This window comes from Fusarium poae, chromosome 1 (genome assembly GCF_019609905.1).
Source record: "Fusarium poae strain DAOMC 252244 chromosome 1, whole genome shotgun sequence".
NCBI lineage: Eukaryota > Fungi > Ascomycota > Sordariomycetes > Hypocreales > Nectriaceae > Fusarium > Fusarium poae.
In genome coordinates this window covers 9,498,407-9,518,141 of record NC_058399.1, presented here as the reverse complement: position 1 = coordinate 9,518,141, position 19,735 = coordinate 9,498,407, and the positions used below count along the sequence as shown (strand labels likewise).

Below are 19,735 nucleotides of genomic sequence, written 5' to 3'. Positions count from 1 at the left end.
GTGGAGGGCGGCGTCGGTGAGGTGAAGACGGGCATCGCGTTGCGTGTGGTGTTTTGTCGTCATGTGGTACCTGACCGGAGATAGTGTCTGGGGTCGCGACAGGGCATCCAAGAGGCTCTCGACCTATCGCAGGTCAAGTCGAGCTGATGTAGTTCTCCGCTTCTTCACTTTCAAGCCACTCAACTCCACAGCTGCATTTAGTTCCACTCTCCACTATTTTCAATCCGGGGGAGTTTTAAAGACCCAAGCCAAGTGACTAAATTAGACTTGACCTGACGGAATATTCGTTACAGACGGTGAACAACTGTTCTTTCGATGTGAGCTCACATGTAAAAATGAATGCCGTGCAGTTGGCTTTTTATTGGATCAAAGAGGCTCATTTCAACCGCACCGTTAATCAACCTCTCGGCGAAACTCTATAAGGAGTGAAAGCTTACCTAGTAGTTGAACGACGTTGTTGTTCGATACCTACATTAGTCGTGCTCTCTTTCCTTCTGTCCAATAGAGAACCTCATGTTCTGGATCGAATCAGCCAGCTCCACCATGCTCACAGGTCACAGGATAACCAGGTATTTACTGTAAGCAGAAGTCACTTACGTTTACCTACCTGCCTGCCTGCCTGCCTCTGTTTTCTACTAATGTATTGATTCATCGTTTGCCGGATTATCCAGTTGTGTATATATTTGTGGTAGCACAGCAAGACACGAAATCGAGCCGTGGTCAGGTAGAGAAATGATCCAGCTCCCACGATTGCCTTGTCGGTACTGGAACAAAGCCCGACCTCGCTAGAAAACTCAATGCTAGAGGTACCTTGGTGCGACCCAGCCAGACCAGAACTCGTCATCATCAGTATTGCCTGCATCTTTTTTACCTTTTGCCCCATGGTTGCGTTTATCGCCATCCGTCCATTGACGAAGCTCGTCTGTCAATACGGGAGCTCACATCATCCTTGATAGGTGACTCTAGTCCTGCGCTAAGGCCGAAAAAGTGCCCTGATCGACCAGCCCCCCTCAGCATCGAAGGCAGCCCAGGCCAAGCCCCCAGCCCGGACCATCCCCCCGGCCATCACCTGGTGCAGGGAGATTTCTGTTCCAGCCGCTACAGGTTACAGTTGGAGTGTTGATTCAAGCCGCCGCGTATACTGCCACGCTACCTTGGCTTAAACGAACACTTGTATGGTTGCGTGTGGCTTAAGCTTGTAGTCTCCAGGTACCCTTTTCTCCCTGACGTGACACGGAGCCAGCGGATTCACAGTACAGTGTAGTCTCGGCTCTCCAATCTAGGAGGTAACCTTAGATACCGGGCATCACTGCTGGGTTACTTGCAGCACAGCGCGTCCAAGCCGGGCAGCCTACCTACCTACTAACCTACTAGGTACTGAGGCAGGCTACAGGCAGCTCAGGCCTGTGTACAGCGGAAGCTTCCATTGTATTACTACTTCTTCCTCTCCCGCCTCATCTTCATCCTCCTTCTCTTTCCTTCTCCATCTACATTACTCTTCTTTCCATCATCAATAAGTCATTTCCTTTTAACCTTCGAATCATTTCCCCATTAATTCTCCGCATTGTTTTCTTAACGAAGAGTGTTATTATCGGCGACTTTACGACGGTCGTCGGTCGCTTCGTCACCGCTGATTGCTTATCTCGACCACTGATAACACCATCAGTATCTCGGGTCGTCACCGCCCCAGACTCAATTGTAGATTGCCTGTAAGACTCCGAATCCACCATCCGCAATCGTCGCTTCTTCATTTTATCGTTTGCGTCTATTGCGGACTGGATACAACAAGTATTTGCCTCTAACTATTTCTCTTCTACAGTAGCCGCACCGGACCATCGCGAACATGGCGTCCGCAGCGCATGCCTCGAGTCTCGACCACAACATCACCGTAAAGGTGATGTTCGAGGGCATCACCCGCCGCACCAAGATGCCTCTTCGAGATATGATCCCAGGACCTCTTGAATCTAACGTACGTTAATAAGCTGTTCCCATCGCCTTCGAGCGATACGTTGGCATAATCTGTTTCGCAGCAGAATGATGACGGTTATTTGTTTCTCTGGATGACGACTAACATGGTGTCAGATCCGCAATTTCTTGCATATTCCTGCAGACGCCGAGGTCGCATTTGAGAGATACTCAGACTCTGCAGCTTCTTTTGTTCTTCTCGAGCTAGGAAACATTCCCATTTACAAGCAGCTCTACCGCGCTGCAAAGGCGAAGTCCAAGCTCAAGATCCGTGTTACTGTAAAGGAGCAGCCCAAGCCTACAGTACCCAAACCTGTCAGTGTCGAGGATGAGCCCGAGTCTTCCGCATCGGCCCCAGTTCCTGTCAGTCTAGATGAGCCTCCTCGAGAGATTGTTGAGGCCGCTGAGGAGGCCAGCCCAGCTCCTACACCCGCCGCCGAGGCCCCTGCGCCAACCCCAGCATCAGATGTCACGCCGCCCGAGACGACTCTTCCCGTTCGCATCAACCCTCTGTCCCGCACTTACAACGCGGCTGATCTCAACGGCGCGGCAAGATATATTGGAGAACGACAAGATTTCCGCCAGGAGTTTGAGAGCCGACTTGCTAGCTTGATGGACCGAACATCAATGCCGCTGTCTTCGCCCTCAACATTCAACCTTGCCAAGGAGCAGCAACAAACCTGCTATCTTCCCAGGCCTTCTGCACCTTCGGCCTTCCCTTGCCCCATCCTATGTCCTACGACTGGCACTAGCTTTGCTGTCTGCTGTAACAGCTGCGAGAAGAACATCCCCAATGTCCATTATCATTGCTCCACCTGCGACGACGGCGACTTTGACCTCTGTCAGTCTTGCGTAGAACAAGGCATTACCTGCCATGGCCGAGACCACTGGTTGATTAAACGATCAACTGTCGACGGACTGTTGGTTCAAAGTACCACTGAGACGATCGCCCCTAAGCCCAAGCCCAAGTCCGAGGTCAAGGTCGAGACTATCGTGGAGACCAAGATTGAGCCCAAGGCCCAACATGTGCCACTCCCCAAAGCTCTCTCCGAGCCGCTCCCTGCTTCTTCCGCGTTGCCTGGCATTATGCGAACATGCAACTGCTGTGTCCAAGGTATGTATCTAAATAAACATCATCAGCAATTTGAAGCTAACATAATATCAGAACACCCCGAGGCCGAGTTCCTTCATTGTTGTGTGTGCGAGGACTTTGATCTTTGCCAGTCATGCTTTGCTAAGGACTCTCATGGTCACCACCCCAAGCACAGTTTCGCCCCTGCTGTGAAGGGGACCAAGATGCCTGGCCACATCGAAGTCAAGATGAGCCCTGGACGCAACCACATGCATCACGCTATTTGTGATGGCTGCGACCAGAACATCTTTGGCGTTCGCCACAAGTGTCTTGATTGCCCTGATTGGGACTACTGTGCCAACTGCATCAAGACTGTCAGGACCAGTCACCCTGGCCACCGATTTGCGCCTATCTACGAGTCTCTCACGGATGTCCGCTTCCGTGCTCCAGCAGCTGTTCACGTTGGCATCTGCTGTGATGGACCTCTTTGCAATGGACGTAACGCTTATCCTTCCTACATTCGTGGCACCCGATACAAGTGCGCGATCTGCAACGACTTGGATTTCTGTGCCAACTGCGAGGCTAGCCCTGATAACAAGCACAACAAGACTCACCCCTTGATTCAGTTCAAGACTCCTGTCCGTGCCGTCAGTGTCACGAGCACTGGCGAGACACCTGAGGGTATGCGCATGCCTGAAATGGGTGATCGCCAGACTATTTCTAAGGCTACTGAGACCATCCCGCCAGTTCGCAGCAACTCTATCAACGCTGTCCGCACGATTGTTGATGTTAAGCCTTCTGAGCCTGCTCCTGCCAAGGTGACCATTAAGAAACCTGAGCCCGAGATCAAGAAGGAAGCTCCTCCCACCCCATCCCCTGTGCCTGAACTTAAGGGTGTTTTCGTTCGCGAGACCATTCCTGATGGCACTATCCTACCTCCCAACCACAACTTCCAGCAGACATGGACCCTTCGCAATGAGGGTAACGAAAACTGGCCCGCTGGCTGCTCTGTCAGGTTTGTCAGTGGTGACTACATGGGACATGTAGACTCCAACCATCCCGCTGGCATCTCCGAGCTCATGTCGGCTTCGGAATCTACTGTATGCTATGCTCCTCTTGGTCCCGGCCAAGAGTTCCCCTTCACTGTTCTGCTCCGAACACCCGCTCGCCCTGGCAAGGTCATCTCTTACTGGCGCCTGACAACCCCCAGTGGCGAGAAATTTGGCCACCGACTGTGGTGCGACGTCAACGTCCGTGTTGTCAAGGATGAACCTAAGGCCAAGCCTGAGCCTGAGGTTAAGGAGGAGGATACCGCACCCGTCGAGGAGACCAAGCAGGAGGATGAGAGCCAAGCCTCTAGCCAAATGATCTTCCCCAAGCTGGAGAAGGAGTCGCCTATGGCAAGCATTCATGAGGCTGCTGTTTCTGTGCCCGTTGAGGAGCCCAAGGAGTCTGTTAACATCGATGACGAGTGGGACTGCTCCGAGGAGGGTTTCATGACGGACGAGGAGTACGATATTCTGGATGCGTCCGACGAAGAATATTTGGAGGAGCAAAAGAAGAGACTTGCCACCAAGTGAGCGCGAAACTGATTTATTGGGAACGGATATGGGGTTACGGATTTGATGTTTTTTGTGTCAGTCAAGCTTTTTGTTGATTTCCCCTCTTTACTCTGTACTATTTCTTCTTTATTGTCCGCATGTGTCGTCAACAACGACAAAATCTACGAAAAACCATGCAGTATGGCTGGGAATGAATCGTCACCAGTCATCCGCGAATCTGGTACCATTCGAAATTGGTCCGTAGAGACCCACGCTCCTTTTGTAGCCAGTAGTCAGCAAGGAAAGAAACAATGGAACTTGATATTTTAACATTTTTCTTTTCGGTTGGAAGTGAAATGTGTGTGGTGTGGTGTGGTGATGGATTCTTTGTAAAGTACATGTGAGGCGTGCATAAGCAGTCACAGCGTTCGCAGTCTCCGGTTTGAGGCCCGACGCTGATGCACAATCAGCTTCTATAACGAGTGAAGTAGTCTTGGCGGAATGAGGAAGTTGAAATGATACAGATTAGTAGTTCTAAAAGATTAAAGCTCGTGGGTGGGAGTCCATTTGCATACAAGACATTCATCACCCTTCAAGTAGACCAAACTAAGTTCACGGTCCCTTTGTACCTTGAAAGAAATCCATGATGTAGTCCAGTCACGGGGACTGCTTGCCGCCGACCTCCACTGAAAAGACGCAGCATGATGTCTTTGGTTTGGTCAAAGTGGAAGCTGAAGTGGTTGCAACCGGTTTTTTTTGGTGCCTGAGAATCTACTGTGGTGAGGTACCTTGTGGACTACCTTTTCCAATGGATGCTGTGAGCAGTTGAGTTGAGTGGGCCCATAATTATTTTTTCCAAGGAGGGTCAGCAGCAGCTCATTTAGCAGTCGTCCCCCCAGCTCAACGCACGGTCAAAACATCCATTCGTACAACTCCTCTCATATTTTCGTGACGGTTTCCCAGGGCGACCCCGGGCTTATAACATATGCGACTGCGCTCTCATCAAAGCCGCATCGCTTATCGACAAGAACAGCTTCTCTAGCTGCATCTTGATTGTTTCTCATCAATTCTTTCCATCTGCCCTTTGTTTTATATCCCCTTTTTTGTCCTCAGGTCACATCGCCTGCCTGACCTCGCGCACTCTGTCGAGTTTTTAATTAAAAAAAAAAAACGCGACCATCTGGTCTTGTCCCCCGATCGTGGTTTATCATCACTCCCTCCCCTTACAAACTTTTTTTCTACCTCTACCTCCTTTCATCCACCATCACGCAAAATGGTTACCTTCTCTATTCCCGGCGACAACGAGCTCGCCGAGGCCGGCAAGAGCACGCCTCGACCGCGTCCTGCGCTGCCTTTTGCGAGGCGCGGCTACGTCTCAACGCCATTAAAGAGCAGCCGCCTCGGCGTTCCTCAGAGTGCGCCGTCGCGGAGGATGTTGACGACTCGCGATGAACAGCCAGCAAGCAGCCTCAACAGATCAACAATCTCTACCGCCCGGAATATTTTCCGGGCATCCACAACCGACAGTCCTTCCATGACTCCTTTCTCTCCGAGCATTCCTCAAAACACCCCAAAGAAGGTGTTCGCTCCCGGCGCCACCCCCGAGCCGAACCGTGTCTTTCGAGAGTCGACCGCGCAGGCTACCCCCCGGGGCATGGCAGCCAAGACTACTTCCAAAGATCTCTTCCACATGCGTATCGCGGACCCCGATCCTGAGCTATCTGGGGAGGTTCTGACGAGGAAGATTCCTCAAGATTGGAACAACAAGGGCTCCATCTACGCCGACCAATTCCTCTCCCATCTGTGCCCTCCTGACTTTGATGACGAGCAGCGACGGCAATTTTTCTGCATCCTCGATCTTCGACGACTTAAATACGCAGCCAACGAGATCTTCTCCAACAAGGATTGGAAGCTAAACGTCATTAACTTCGCAAAGGAGTTTGAGAAGAGCAGGAGCATTATTCTTCTGCGGTACGGTCTCTACGAATTCCAGAACGTCAAGCCCTCTAAAGATGTCCTCAAGAGATGGCGCCGTGAACATGGTCTTCCCGAACCAGAGGAGGACAATGACGAGCCCACTCCCACCAAGGTCACAGCAGCCAAGAAGCGTAAGGCGGATGATGAGGATACCGATATGAAGGACTCTTCCACCAACAGCAAGCGACGTGCTCCCGAGCCTGAGGAGGATGTCCAGGAGCAACAAGCGCCGGCGCCAGCTCCTGTCTCTGTCCCTGCATCTACCCTGGGCAAAAACAAGCGAAGGTCATCTATCAGTGATGAAGCTGATGGCCAGCCATCCAAGATACAGAAGGGCCAAGCGTCCGCTGCCAAATCCCTTTTCGAGAAGATCGCCAACAAGTCATCCACTACTCCTGTCAGCTCTCCCCTTAAGCCTTCTACCAAGCCCGCCGACGATAACGCTGCTGCCAAACCCAATCCCTTTGCCTTCAACAAGACCAATGGATCCGGCAGCTCTCTCGCTCGCAGTATTTTCCAGAACCCCAAACCCACCAGCACTACTGGCGCCTCTGGTGGCAACATATTTGGTTACCTTTCTGACGCCAGCTCGGCCAAGAACAGCGGTGTTGATGCTGATGCCGAGAGCGAGGCCGACTCTGATGCAGAGGATGATAGCCAGGGCGATGAGCCAAGTGCGGCAGCGAGTGGTGCCGAAACCGCTTCTCAGGCCGGCAATGGTTTATTTGGACAAAAGACTGCTCCCTCCAGTGGCCTGGCCGCTGGATCTAGTGCCCCTGGTACTAGAGAGAGCACCCCTGGCCGAAGTCTGTTTGACCGAGTCACCAAGGATACTGATGGGCAACCCGTGCGGGTTGAGGATAAGGCTGAGGCACCGGCTGAGAAGCCTTTCCCGAAGCTTGCTGACCAAACCTGGAACCCCAGCACTACGCCCATCAAATTTGCTCCGTCTGCCCCTGCTTCTACAAGCCAGGCTACCTCTCTCTTTGGAAAGACCACTTCGGCGCCTACAAGCTCTTTGTTTGTCAACAAACCCACCACCACTTCCAACCTCTTTGGTGCTGCTAAGCCTGCCGAGAAAGCGTCAACGCCCTCGGACCAAGCTGATAAGACCGGAGGCGACGAATCCGACAAGGAGAACGATGAAGCCCCCAAGAGGTCGATGTTTGAGTCCAAGGCATCCACTGCCCAGCCAAGTTTCGGTTCCATGTTCTCCAAGCCAGCTACTGAGGCGACCAAAGCTTCGGGGCCTGCCAAGCCTGTCGCCAACTTGTTTGGAGCCAAACCTGATGATAAAGCAAGTGCTCCCGCACCCACCACCAACCTCTTTGGTGCTGTAAGCAAGCCTGCTGAATCAAGCGGGCCTGTGATGCAATCTTCAACACTGTTTGGGGCCAAGTCCTCTGGTGGTGATAAGCCTGCTACCACTGAAGCGCCCAAGACTTCGCTATTTGGTGCTCCCAGCACCTCGACAGTAAGTGGCGAATCAACTACTGCTACCTCTCTGTTTGGCGCAAAGCCCACGACTACCGCTAGCAATCTGTTCGGCAGCACCTCAACGCCTGCTGCTACGACTTTGTTCGGCACTCCTAGTTCCAGCGATGCGACGGCGGCAAAGAAGGATACTCCTGCCGCAGATAAGCCTGCCGCAGCCCCCATTTTCAGTTTTGGTGCCGCTTCCAATGGTGCCGACAAACTCAACGGTGCCTCAAAGCCTTTGTTTGGTGCACCCCAATCTCCCAAGCCGTCTTCTGGAGCAGCCGGGCTTGATGGTAGTCCCATGAAGCAGGATGAGCCATCGCCGGCTAAGAGGGCCTTTAACGGAGGAACTGCGTCGGGCGCGTCTGCGCCTATCTTCAGCTTTGGCGGCTCAACTACCCCTGCTGCTGCACCTCCCTCTTTTGGCGCTGGTGCTTCAGGCAACTCTACACCTTTGTTTGGCGGTGCCTCCACGACTCCTGCTGCTAACGACGTAGGCGCGTCTTTCGGCTCCAATTCATCTGCCTCTGGAAGCTTCGGTTTCCAGTTTGGAGGCGGCTCGGCTTCTTCTTCATTCAACAACCCTTTCGCGTCCGGTAACAACGGAGGTGACTTGGGCGCTGCCCCATCATCCAGTGGAGGCATGTTCAGCTTCGGAGCTTCTTCTACGCCTTCTGCGCCTTCCGGTGGTGCCACACCTTTCCAGTTTGGCGGACCAAGCAATACCACAGCTTTTGGAGCAAACAGCAGCACTCCCGCTTTTGGAGGCCCTTCTGGATCGTCTGGGGCACCAGGATTCAGCTTTACAGGAGCCTCACCGGCACAAAACTCGACACCGACATTTGGATCCAACCAGTCTGCTCCGGCCTTTGGCAACGGCAACCTTCAACCGCCTGCTGGTGGTTCTACCACCGGGACCAGTAAGTCTCCTTTTCCACATCGGAAAATCGCCCCACTAAAGCGACGGGTGTAGACACACCGTTTAGTCTTGGGGGAGGCTCTAGCCTGGCCACTACACCAGCTGCCGGGACCCCGGAACCATCCACCCAGGCCGAAGGAACCGCCGGAGGCGATGACGAAGGCGAGAAGCACGAGCAGGTCAACTTGGCCGAGAACTTGGAGCAGGACGAAGATGTTATGCATGATGTACGAGCAAAGGTGCTGAAGTTCGTGCCGGCTGGAGAGAAGTCGGATGATAAGAAGCCCAAGTCACAAAGTCCATGGTCCACACAGGGTGTGGGTGCTCTTCGATTGCTCAAACACAAGGAGACAAACGTTGTTCGTCTTTTGTTGCGAGCGGAGCCTCGTGGGCACATCGCTATGAACCGAGCTGTTCTCGCCGATATGTCGTACAAGGCAGACAAGAAGTATGTCAAGATGACTACATCGAATGAGAAGGGAGATGGGCTTGAGACATGGATGATCCAGGTCAAGACTGCGGATATGGCTAAGGAACTTGCAGAGGCATTGGAGAAGAACAAGGTCCATAATAAGAAGTAATGCGGAAGGAAATTCGGGGATAGTATATTAGAAGCACACTATAGCGTGCTTACGTAGAAAAGGTAAGGTTTAAGGAGCAGCATTGCGGGCGTTGTCAAGCATTCGAGGTTTATACTTTTTTTTTCGTCGGGTGGAATTATCCTTTAGAACATCGTGGGAGGAGCTCAAGTATACAAAGATTGGCTTGACTGGCTACTACAAGAAATACAACAAAAGTTGGTTTTCATGAGAATTGGAGTTGGCAGTGATAGGATTTGTGGTGGTGCCATGAAGTGATTGTACACAACCGAAGTGCTTAGTGGGTAATTAGGAGAAGATAGATTCGACAATCTGAATTGTATTGGTTTAGTATAATGTTCTTTTGTAACCCATGGAAATTCATCCTATAAATTGTTGATGGAAATTTGCGATAAGCGGAAGGCAACATTGGAGGCTGAAGATGGAAGTCCTCTGTGAAACGCGGGGGCGGGGATCATTTAGGCCGGGAAGCTCAGGGCAGGTGCGGCACGCGTCGCGTCAGGTTTCCCCAAGACGATGCATGAACGAAAAAAGATTTGGCTCTAAAACAACAACTTCTCAATCGCTGATCGACCCTTGACAATATGCCTAGGTAATTTAACTTTCTCTGCAGGATACAAACTCAATTCCGATGCTCACGTGTACTCAACAGGGAGATTATCACGATCCAGGCCGGGCAGTGCGGCAACAGCAGTCAGTTCAATCCCTCCCCCGCTACCGTCCCCATCAACTACAGACCTCTACAATGCATTCACAAGCTTCACTTCCAGCACTCTTCTCGATCGAATATGCATACATATAATGGCTATTGCTGACTCTCTTCACGTGCACAGTTGGAAGCCAATTCTGGCAGCAGCTTTGCCAGGAACACGGCATCAGCCAAGACGGAAACCTCGAAGACTTTGCGACCGAGGGTGGTGATCGAAAAGATGTATTCTACTACCAGAGTGACGACACACGATACATTCCTCGAGCTATCCTTATAGATTTGGAACCTAGGGTACGCCTCCTTCGATAGTGGCAATGTAGCCGAGTGCTAAGAAGCTTTTGCAGGTCATCAACGGTATTCAAACAGGGCCATACAAAAACATTTATAACCCTGAGAATTTCTACGTTGGCAAAGATGGTGCAGGTGCCGCCAACAACTGGGGTGATGGTTACCAGAGTGGTGAGGCGGTGTATGAGGACATCATGGAGATGATTGACCGGGAAGCTGATGGTAGCGACTCTCTCGAGGTGAGTAATCTCCAATTTGGGTGGTACTTGTTTACTGACTCTCGACATACTAGGGCTTCATGATGCTGCACTCAATTGCTGGTGGAACAGGATCAGGTCTTGGTTCATTCCTCCTTGAGAGGCTCAATGATCGGTTCCCCAAAAAGATCATACAGACATACTCAGTCTTTCCGGACACGACGAACGCAGGCGATGTCGTCGTACATCCTTACAACAGTATCCTATCTATGCGCAGATTGGTCCAAAATGCTGATTCAGTCGTCGTTCTGGATAACGGTGCTCTGTCCCACATTGCTGCTGATAGATTGCATGTCCAGGAGCCGTCTTTCCAACAAACGAACCAACTGGTGAGTTAATCACAATCTTGTTTGATTATCAACAAATCCAAACAGTGGAAATCATTTGTAGCTGTGTGGGTGAAGACGAGAGAACTAACATCTGTCAGGTTGCTACTGTAATGTCGGCTAGTACAACAACTCTACGATACCCTGGCTACATGCACAACGATCTTGTTAGCATTCTAGCATCTCTTATTCCAACCCCCAGATGCCATTTCCTTATGACTGCCTACACACCATTTACTGGTGATCAGGTCGAGCAAGCCAAGACGGTCCGCAAGACCACAGTGCTTGACGTGATGCGACGACTGCTTCAACCCAAGAACCGCATGGTGTCGACGGTTCCCGGCAAGAAGAGCTGTTACATCTCTATTCTCAATGTCATTCAGGGTGAGGTTGACCCAACGGATGTTCACAAGAGTCTGCTTCGTATCCGCGAACGACGCTTGGCTACATTTATCCCATGGGGACCTGCGAGTATCCAGGTAGCTTTGACGAAGAGAAGTCCATATATTCCCATGAGTCATCGTGTAAGCGGTCTCATGCTTGCCAACCATACAAGCATCGCAACGGTACGCAATATCTTTCCTCTTTCACAGCGATATGTTACACACATACTAACACATACATATGCAGCTTTTCAAGAGAATCTTAAGGCAATACGACGGAATGCGCAAGCGCAATGCTTTCATGGAAGGATACAAGAAGACAGCACCATTTTCTGAGAATCTCAACGAGTTTGACGAGGCACGGCAAGTGGTTGCAGACTTGATTGGCGAGTACGAAGCCGCTGAGGATGCAGACTACCTCAACCCAGACGCAGGGGAGAAGCCCACGTCTATAGAGACAGATCGACGAGTAGGGTAATGAGGGAGGAGGCCACGGAACTGCAACGGTGAGAGGTTGGGGATCACGTTTGAGATGGTGGGGGTTGAGACGTCACGGCGGGTTGGATGTTGTTGACATTGCTTGTAGGCGTATTAGAGTAGAGGCGTTTTGGGCGCCGGCCTCGGTTTTTTTTCGGCTTTGCAGGTATCCTAGTGGACAGCATATTCTTTGTCTACATGATTGTGATTGATTGCTTTGATCAAGGTTGATATGTCGCCAGTCGCATGCTCCCCGCCTCGAGTCAGCTTCAACCAAGGCACTGACTTGGTACCTGACGATGGCCTTGGTAGAAATCCCTGCAGTACTCCTCTTCGATAACAAACGGGGCGATCCGCGATCCGATTTAGTGTGATTCGAGTAAGGAAATGCGGTACAGAATCTGTCAGAAACATCGCGGAACGTGAGAGAGATGATGCTTGTGGGGAATAACCCGGAGCTTTACGTGCGGATGAGGCTAAAGTGACGTCACTGACGTCACAAGAGTAAACCGCATCGTGATGTCAATTTTCAGTGTTTGTTTGGAGGAGAAGAGATGCGAATTATGGGGAAGATTTGTTCTCTAGGCGCTGACAGTACAATATTAAAAAGGTCTCTGAGAAGCGTTGTATTTCATCATCATCATTATCAACTCTTCAACCACATCATCACAAGACTTCTACACTACCAAAAATACAACCTTCAAACCAGTAAGTCACTTGATATTCACACCTAGAAAAGGCACAGTGTTCTAACAAATCATCCAGCAAATCAATCAAGATGACTCAATCCAAGGACCAGAAGATTGCCGAGACTCAGGCCAACCTCCCTCTCCCCGATCAGCCCCCTACTGCCTCTGACTGGCAGTCCGCTGATGCCCGCAACGTCAACGTTGGCGCCGGCAAGGTCGAGGGTTCTGTCGGCACTGATGCCCACGCCCAGTCTGGTCTCCGTGAGCCCGCTACCAAGGGCGAAGAGGTCGACCTGAGCAACGTCGGCCGTGAGGGTGTTGAGAAGAACCAGAAATAAGTGCTGTGCCTGTCTGTACGATATCGGGAGAAATGGAATGGAAAGGAACGGAGAGCGAGATTCGAGGAGGTTAATGATACCTACGTATAATCAATGAAGCGAACTATAGCATTGAACGTTATCCCATGTTGATGCAACACTCTTGTCTACATGATTCTTTGTGATTTGTCTCTTTCAGTCCGTCTGACTACCCCTGTGATTTTATAGCAACAGCGTAGTCTTGTTTCGATTAGATGGCCTTTGCTGTTAGCACTCAATGTTCGCGTACTGTTTGTTACAGGCTGAATGATTGTTACAGCGTTGCATTTGGTTAAACATTGGGCCACTGGATCCCAACACCAGAACACCATCTTGGAGATCCCTCGACACACCACGCATATTTTCTGAATTTTTAATTTGGTCGTATTAACACATTGCATTTACTCCATACCTATACAATACGCACACGAACCAGTACCTTGACAGTATGCTTCCCCTGTTAATGACCTCCATCACACATCTGGATGTACGTATTCAGGGAACTTGTCCCGTCAGCCAGGGATCATACAAAAAATACCCTTGCTAGCTCAATCATCACTATCCTACATGTATTAATACAAGTCTCGGTACGATATAGATGAAACGAGTTTAGAATGTCCAGTGGCCGAGGACCCGTGGTTATCGACTTACCCTGTATCGTGGCATCACATTGCCTGACGACACTCAACCAACTGAACCAAAACCCATGTAGGAGAAAAGACAAAGATCAACTGAATAAACAAGGGACTTGTAATATCAATTCAACTGTCCCTCGCCAACACCTTTGTATGGACCAGCAACCATATCATTGATGTTCACAAGCAGACGTACCAACACGCCCAGCTATGAGAGAAAGATTTCCGGGGCTTATGCTGTGCCGCATGCAAGATTCCTTTAATGCTGCCTAGGAGATCAGAGGCACAGGTGAAAATCTCACGCCCATCTCTATCTTGTAGGCAGACTAGAGTAACATTGTTAGATGATAGATTTGACAATCACGATCCAATAAGTGGAGCTAGACTGAAGGAGGGAAAGAAAGAAAGAAAAGAAAAGAAAAAAGTGTGCCATCGAGATATGATATGATATGATATGACAAGAATGATCTGACATTATTCGTATCACCAACAAGCCTGTAAAGTTTGTTCTTTTGAGATTTGCAGAGCCAACATGCCCTGTTTTGTTCAAGATGTGCTCGAGCACACAGCAGAGTGGTTTGGTAGTGACACCAGAACTGAACCATGACTCGCATTGCAAAGTAATACCAGGAAAGCTTGGGCGTACGTCAAGGATATAGAATCTTAACGGGAGGCATTCCACAGCCCCATGGTCAGTTTCTGCAACCAGACTTGGCAGCTAAGAGTCAATTTGTGATGGAAATCCACCTTGGGTTTGTCTTTGCCTCAACTTTTTTCGCAGCCAAGAACGCATCTGCGTAATTAATTGCAGGGCAGATATGGCACTCAGCTCGCAAACCATCACCAATACAGTATAGTGCTGCCCCATAAAGCGGCTTGCGTTCGCCCTAACATCAACTCCAAGCCATTGGACCCAATACGCTTTGATGGCCCCGATGCTGCACAGGCAGACAGGCAATAGGGGCGTGATTCAACTCTCGGAGCAGAGTCAGGAACTCACACGGCACGACTGTTAACTAAATCAGAGGACCCTGGATCGGTCACGGAGCCGCTGTCTCATATTCCCACATCATCTCTTGGTCCGGCTAACATGCCTTTTAGTGCTGTGACTACTCCATTTCCTGGCAGTAAGGTCAGCGGTGAGCAACATCTACATATGCTCCAGCCCTTGTCGTCAAACCACCTGATGGAGACGTGAGATGGCGCATGAGTCTTGGACACTGGCCGGACTCGTCATTGAGCTGGAACTAACCAACCACGGTATGTATTTCAGACCTGATGATCGACGCAACTACCCGAGAAAAGGGATTTCAGGGTCCTGGGGGTTTGATCTTATCGACGCCATGGTCAGTGCCAAACCCCAGCTTGTAAGCCGGATCGTCAATAGACCCAAACGATTTGTATTTAACACAGCGCCGTCTCATCAAGCAGGCCCCATTTTGGGGTTATTGCACAGGGCAGAAGCTGTACTGGCTGATATCGAGTTGCATGAAGTGAGTATTCGGTTCATAACCACATTCTGGCATGAACCCTCAAGACGCAAACTTCAGTTTCACCCCTGGATATAAATTCAGCATAGCTGCATCGCCATCCTCTAGAACCACCATGCATATACTATGGAATCCCCACAGGTGTCACATGCCGTAGCTAGATAGGCATCGCCCACATCTTCATATCGGTCAGTAATGACCAAGTCAGGGTCTAACACGGCCACGATCTAGGACATTGAATGTTGTCAGGCAAGATCTAGAGGACTTTTGAGAGGCCTTTTGACCCTACCAGAGGTTCCACGGTCGATTGAAGGCCAAAGATGAAGTACTGGCAAGGCGAGTCATCGTTTGAATTGGCCTACCGCAGATTTGGAAGGCATGTGAAAAGTAAAAACAGGGGTTCCTACTTGCCATATCACATCCCTCTAGTGGATAAGAGAAAGATGTGAATCACGCACGACACGAATAAACCACGTCCAACCCCACACGCTTGTGCAACATCCGGGACGATTCGCCTAGACAAGGTAAGTGGGTGGACAAGGAACTTTGACTGCGAGAAGATACGTACGAGCTGATCAGAACGCGACTGGATATCAACTCTCCCGGCATCTGAGTGAAATATCTGATGGCGGTCAGAAAAAACTGCCGTGATGATAAGGGTGACAAAAAAGAGAGACACCAAATTGGCGTTTCTAGCTCGTCAAGATCGCCGCTTGGACACCTTCTCGAAGATTGATTTGGTGGGGGCTTCAATGCGTAGCTCGACTTGACTCATGATCATGCTTAAAATGTAGATAGACCCCTCAAACCCTGTGCAGTGCTAGTTTTGGTTGATAAATTCGCATGAATTTCGCAGAATGCTTGTCCATGGGTGTGCAACATTCCATTCTTTGGACTTTCTTCATGCTATAACGATTGCTTCGTGATGCATCAAGATTGTGCTTAGTTTGGAGTGGATGCCTATTTCAGCAATATAGATAGGTTAAATGCCTTGCTAACCTAGTTCGTAAGAAGGTTGTAAATAGCAAAGATATATCAACTTCATCTCAGCATTTCGACACCAAGGCTTGCTTGCCTTGCCGTATAGATTAATGAGTCGCGCTTTGGTCCAGAAGCAGGGGTCTGGCAAATCGTCAGCTTCCAGGACCGACCCCCGCCCTGGTATGGGGGATGAGATGCGATACGATACGAATCGATACGATGCGATTCGATTCGATGTGCTGTTGGTCTTAACATGAGATGAGATACGATGTGAGGAGAGTTGAAACACAGTTGAAGCCATTTCATTCGATCGGTAGCGACTTATTCCAAATTCCCGCCGAGCCTCCGTGCTGATTTTCAGTTCGTGGCTGCCCAGACTTACGTAGGTAGGTAGTCAAGATTGATAGTTGCTCGTTATCACTATGACTGGTTATTCATCACTACCCGCGCAGAAAACACTAAGAGGGCATCGGGTAGCAAGCGAACAAGCTTTCTATCACATCGTATGATGAATCACGCCAGTTTGAGCCAAAGAAGGGACAAACAAGCCTCAATTAACCCAAAACGGGCAAGTCATTCGTGCGCTTGGTTAAGTCTGTCTTCTTCTTAGCCAAAGCTGGCAAGGCTGAGACAACGACTCGGTACCAGAAGAATGATATGGGATATCACGTCTCGCATCCGCGGAAGCGGTTATCGACTAAATCAGTAGACAAGTCCTTAGCCTAAGAATATCGCAATAATACGCTAACACAGCATTCGGAGCTCTGGTGCGGAATTTAGTCCGAAGCCCTTGACGCCAAAACGTAAATGCAAAGACGCAGGTGCCCAAGCCATGAATACTGTCAGGTGTCTTCAGTGGCGCACCTTAAGAACTCGGTTGGAAGTCGCTGCCAGCTCGGTTGGCAAACCCTCAGGTCATTGAGTAAGTGGCGGTTGCTCGAGATTTATCTCATATATCATATGGATTTTGAGTTTTCACCAATCAGAAGAGAAGGACTGTCAGTTATTACCGACCGATTCACTGCAGCCGTAATTTACCTGTCAAGCAAGCATTGTAGTAGTTTCACAGCAGAGCGCAACTATGGCCCATGCATAACAGTAAAACACTAAAGCCGTGCAGCTGTTTGTTCTCATGGCCATCCAGTTATCATATTGCCAGCGGTTAAAGCGCAATAGACGCAGACTTGCTACAATGGTGGACGAAGTTAGTACACACTGCCAATCTGGTTGCAGGCTCGACGTTTACCAAGACAGGAAGCTCAACATGTTCCAAGGGTCTTGCTGCATGTTTGACACGCACGCTGAGCTAATGGCAGCAGCACTTCGATCGATCCATCCGCCTGTGGGTCCGATTACAGATTTGGCTCACTAGCTCACTGTATCCCCCCAAAACAGAATCAAGTCACGAAACATAGTCGGTGAATGAGAATGGATGGTCTCTGTGTTGTTGTCGACCCAAAGTGGTCCATTCGTGAGAAGAGCGTTGGCGTTACTATCAACGCTATCCCGACCAAGAGGTGGAAAAGGGGTGTATGGAAACGCTGAAAGCGGTGTGGTGTGTTCGCGGGACGGGCAGGATCTCACTAGTGCACGGCGCCCTGGGATCAGACGATCGTGCTGTCGAGCCTGCCCCACATCTAGCCAGATCCCAGGGTTCCCGCCATTCCGTCCTGGTGTTGATGGACAAATGGACCCTTGTCCTTGTTTCTCCTGAGCTGTTCAATAAGAATCGCTGCTCCTTGGTCTTTTGTCTTCCTGTCAGCTGTTCAGTCGCTGGTTTTTCAGGCTAAACACGTCTATGCCTGCAAGATGTGTCGATGTACATACACATCCTTCTCTCACCAGTGGCAAACTGGTCACGAATTCTTTTGTGACAACTGAGTGTTCAATATGATGAGTTGTTGATGAGCCTTGACCGAGCGGGGACCTAACACTCGGAAGACCAAGCCCTCACCGATCGCTTCGGGCGCAACCCACCCTTGACATGAGTAGCAGCATAGACTATCTACGATAGGTCTTGTACGTTGAAGTTGTCAGTACCGTAGACATGTTTGTACGTTAGCAGTGTCCCGGGGTCATGGCTTGGTCATTGGATCGCCCACCCCGTGCAAAACAGACCCAAGAACAAGAAATCGATCTATTGTTAAAGGTACAGTACTCTGCAAGTTGTCCGAAGAGGTATAGCCACGTCATTGTGCCGTGACCCTGATCGGGCTGGGGTTGGCTGAAATGCTGACTTTGCTTTGGGGTCGTATTACTGTATTGCTTCCTACCTATATCTTGTTATGCTCAAAAGTGCTCATAATGTGACGACAAAAACGACTGTCAGTCTGAATTAACAGCCCGCTTACCAATTGTAACAGCATGTGCGGCCACAGCTACCACGAGGCTTCAATTTGTAAGGATGTTACGCCCTATAATGAGACATCGGCAGTTGATGGCCCTCGAAGGGACGAAGAGCAAGAAGTCCGCCTGTTCGCATGTACTGTCACACTAGGGGTTGTGCGCTTGAACCATGAAGGCCTCATATGCTCGCTCCCAACACAAAGTGTCTATCCAAGCAAGGATGTGACCAATAGCCCCCTTTGACGTGGTATCTCAGATCGAGTCTGGGGTTTGCAATATGGTGCAGGAGAAAACACGATTACCATATGACTCGCCATCTGTCGTTGCTGCTAAGCCTGTCGACCTTTGAGGAAATAAATAAGACGAATGAGATGTCAGGAATAATAAACTTGCATCTAGCTGAGCCTTGACAAGCATTGTTTATGTGTTGCTTTTTCGAGCGTTGTGCATCATCGAAACCGTTGAATCGAGAAGCTGCAGGGCGGACGCATTTGGACCATGGGGTTGGGTGTGCGCGGTCAATATCCATGGTCGGGATGTGCCGTTAGCCAAGCACCGGTGGTGGGTGTTATTGGACATGTTTGCGTTAATTATGTACGGTGGGTAGGTGGCCGCCAACTGGATCTCACCAACACCCGTTACATTTTAGGCTCACTTGGTGACAGCCTGTGCAAGATATGCATCAGAGTGCGCATGTGGGTAAACTCTCGGCGAATATTACGCGAGAGCCTGTCTTGGATATGTCAGAGCAACCATTGTGTTGAAGCACTGCACTATATCTGTGGGGACGGATAGTAGAAGGGTGCGGACAGGTAACAACGCAATGTTCGCCAGGCCAGGATATTGTCGCATTGGTGGTTGTTCTTGTTGAGGAATCATGATGAATGAAAGATCGATTTGCGAAGATCCAAAGGAGGTCGGGCAAAGGCTGGGGCAAAGCTGGTGAAGCCAGGGGTTGAAACCATCAAGCAGGGTGACAGCGCTTGCATGAGATCCATCGGTGATGAATCTCCAAAATGACATTTTAGGTAGCCATGCCGGGAACCAGTTTTATCGTTTCCGATATTTGTGATGATCAGCGGCTGTTGAGCTGGCGCAGAAGTAAGGCCAACCGGGGTCATATTATTTGAATATTATGACCAAGCACCAAGCAGGAAACTGCTGCTTGCCTCCGTCCGAGTCCAAGCCCAAGTCCAAGCCCAAGTCCAGGTCTACTGGTGATTGATTGTCGGATGCATGTCAACAG

General features: G+C 50.1%; 4 protein-coding genes across 4 annotated transcripts; 3 read left to right on the top strand and 1 right to left on the bottom strand.

The window, feature by feature from the left end:
• Positions 1-1,843: 1,843 nt before the first annotated feature.
• FPOAC1_003075 (uncharacterized protein) lies at positions 1,844-4,617 on the top strand (the record flags this gene model as incomplete). Its single annotated transcript, XM_044847647.1, has 3 exons — positions 1,844-1,969; positions 2,083-3,079; positions 3,131-4,617. The coding sequence occupies 3 exons, from the start codon at positions 1,844-1,846 to the stop codon at positions 4,615-4,617; spliced, it is 2,610 nt and encodes an 869-aa protein (XP_044713563.1).
• Positions 4,618-5,851: 1,234 nt separating this feature from the next.
• Positions 5,852-9,534, top strand: FPOAC1_003074 (uncharacterized protein; the record flags this gene model as incomplete). Its single annotated transcript, XM_044847646.1, has 2 exons — positions 5,852-8,954; positions 9,008-9,534. 2 exons carry the CDS (start codon positions 5,852-5,854, stop codon positions 9,532-9,534), a joined length of 3,630 nt encoding a protein of 1,209 aa, XP_044713562.1.
• A 602-nt stretch (positions 9,535-10,136) lies between these two features.
• FPOAC1_003073 (uncharacterized protein) lies at positions 10,137-13,019 on the top strand (the record flags this gene model as incomplete). Its single annotated transcript, XM_044847645.1, has 9 exons — positions 10,137-10,144; positions 10,205-10,245; positions 10,386-10,552; positions 10,606-10,788; positions 10,842-11,135; positions 11,234-11,698; positions 11,763-11,984; positions 12,666-12,700; positions 12,758-13,019. 9 exons carry the CDS (start codon positions 10,137-10,139, stop codon positions 13,017-13,019), a joined length of 1,677 nt encoding a protein of 558 aa, XP_044713561.1.
• Positions 13,020-19,206: 6,187 nt separating this feature from the next.
• On the bottom strand, positions 19,207-19,512 carry FPOAC1_003072 (uncharacterized protein; the record flags this gene model as incomplete). Its single annotated transcript, XM_044847644.1, has 1 exon — positions 19,207-19,512. The coding sequence occupies one exon, from the start codon at positions 19,510-19,512 to the stop codon at positions 19,207-19,209; it is 306 nt and encodes a 101-aa protein (XP_044713560.1).
• Positions 19,513-19,735: the final 223 nt, after the last annotated feature.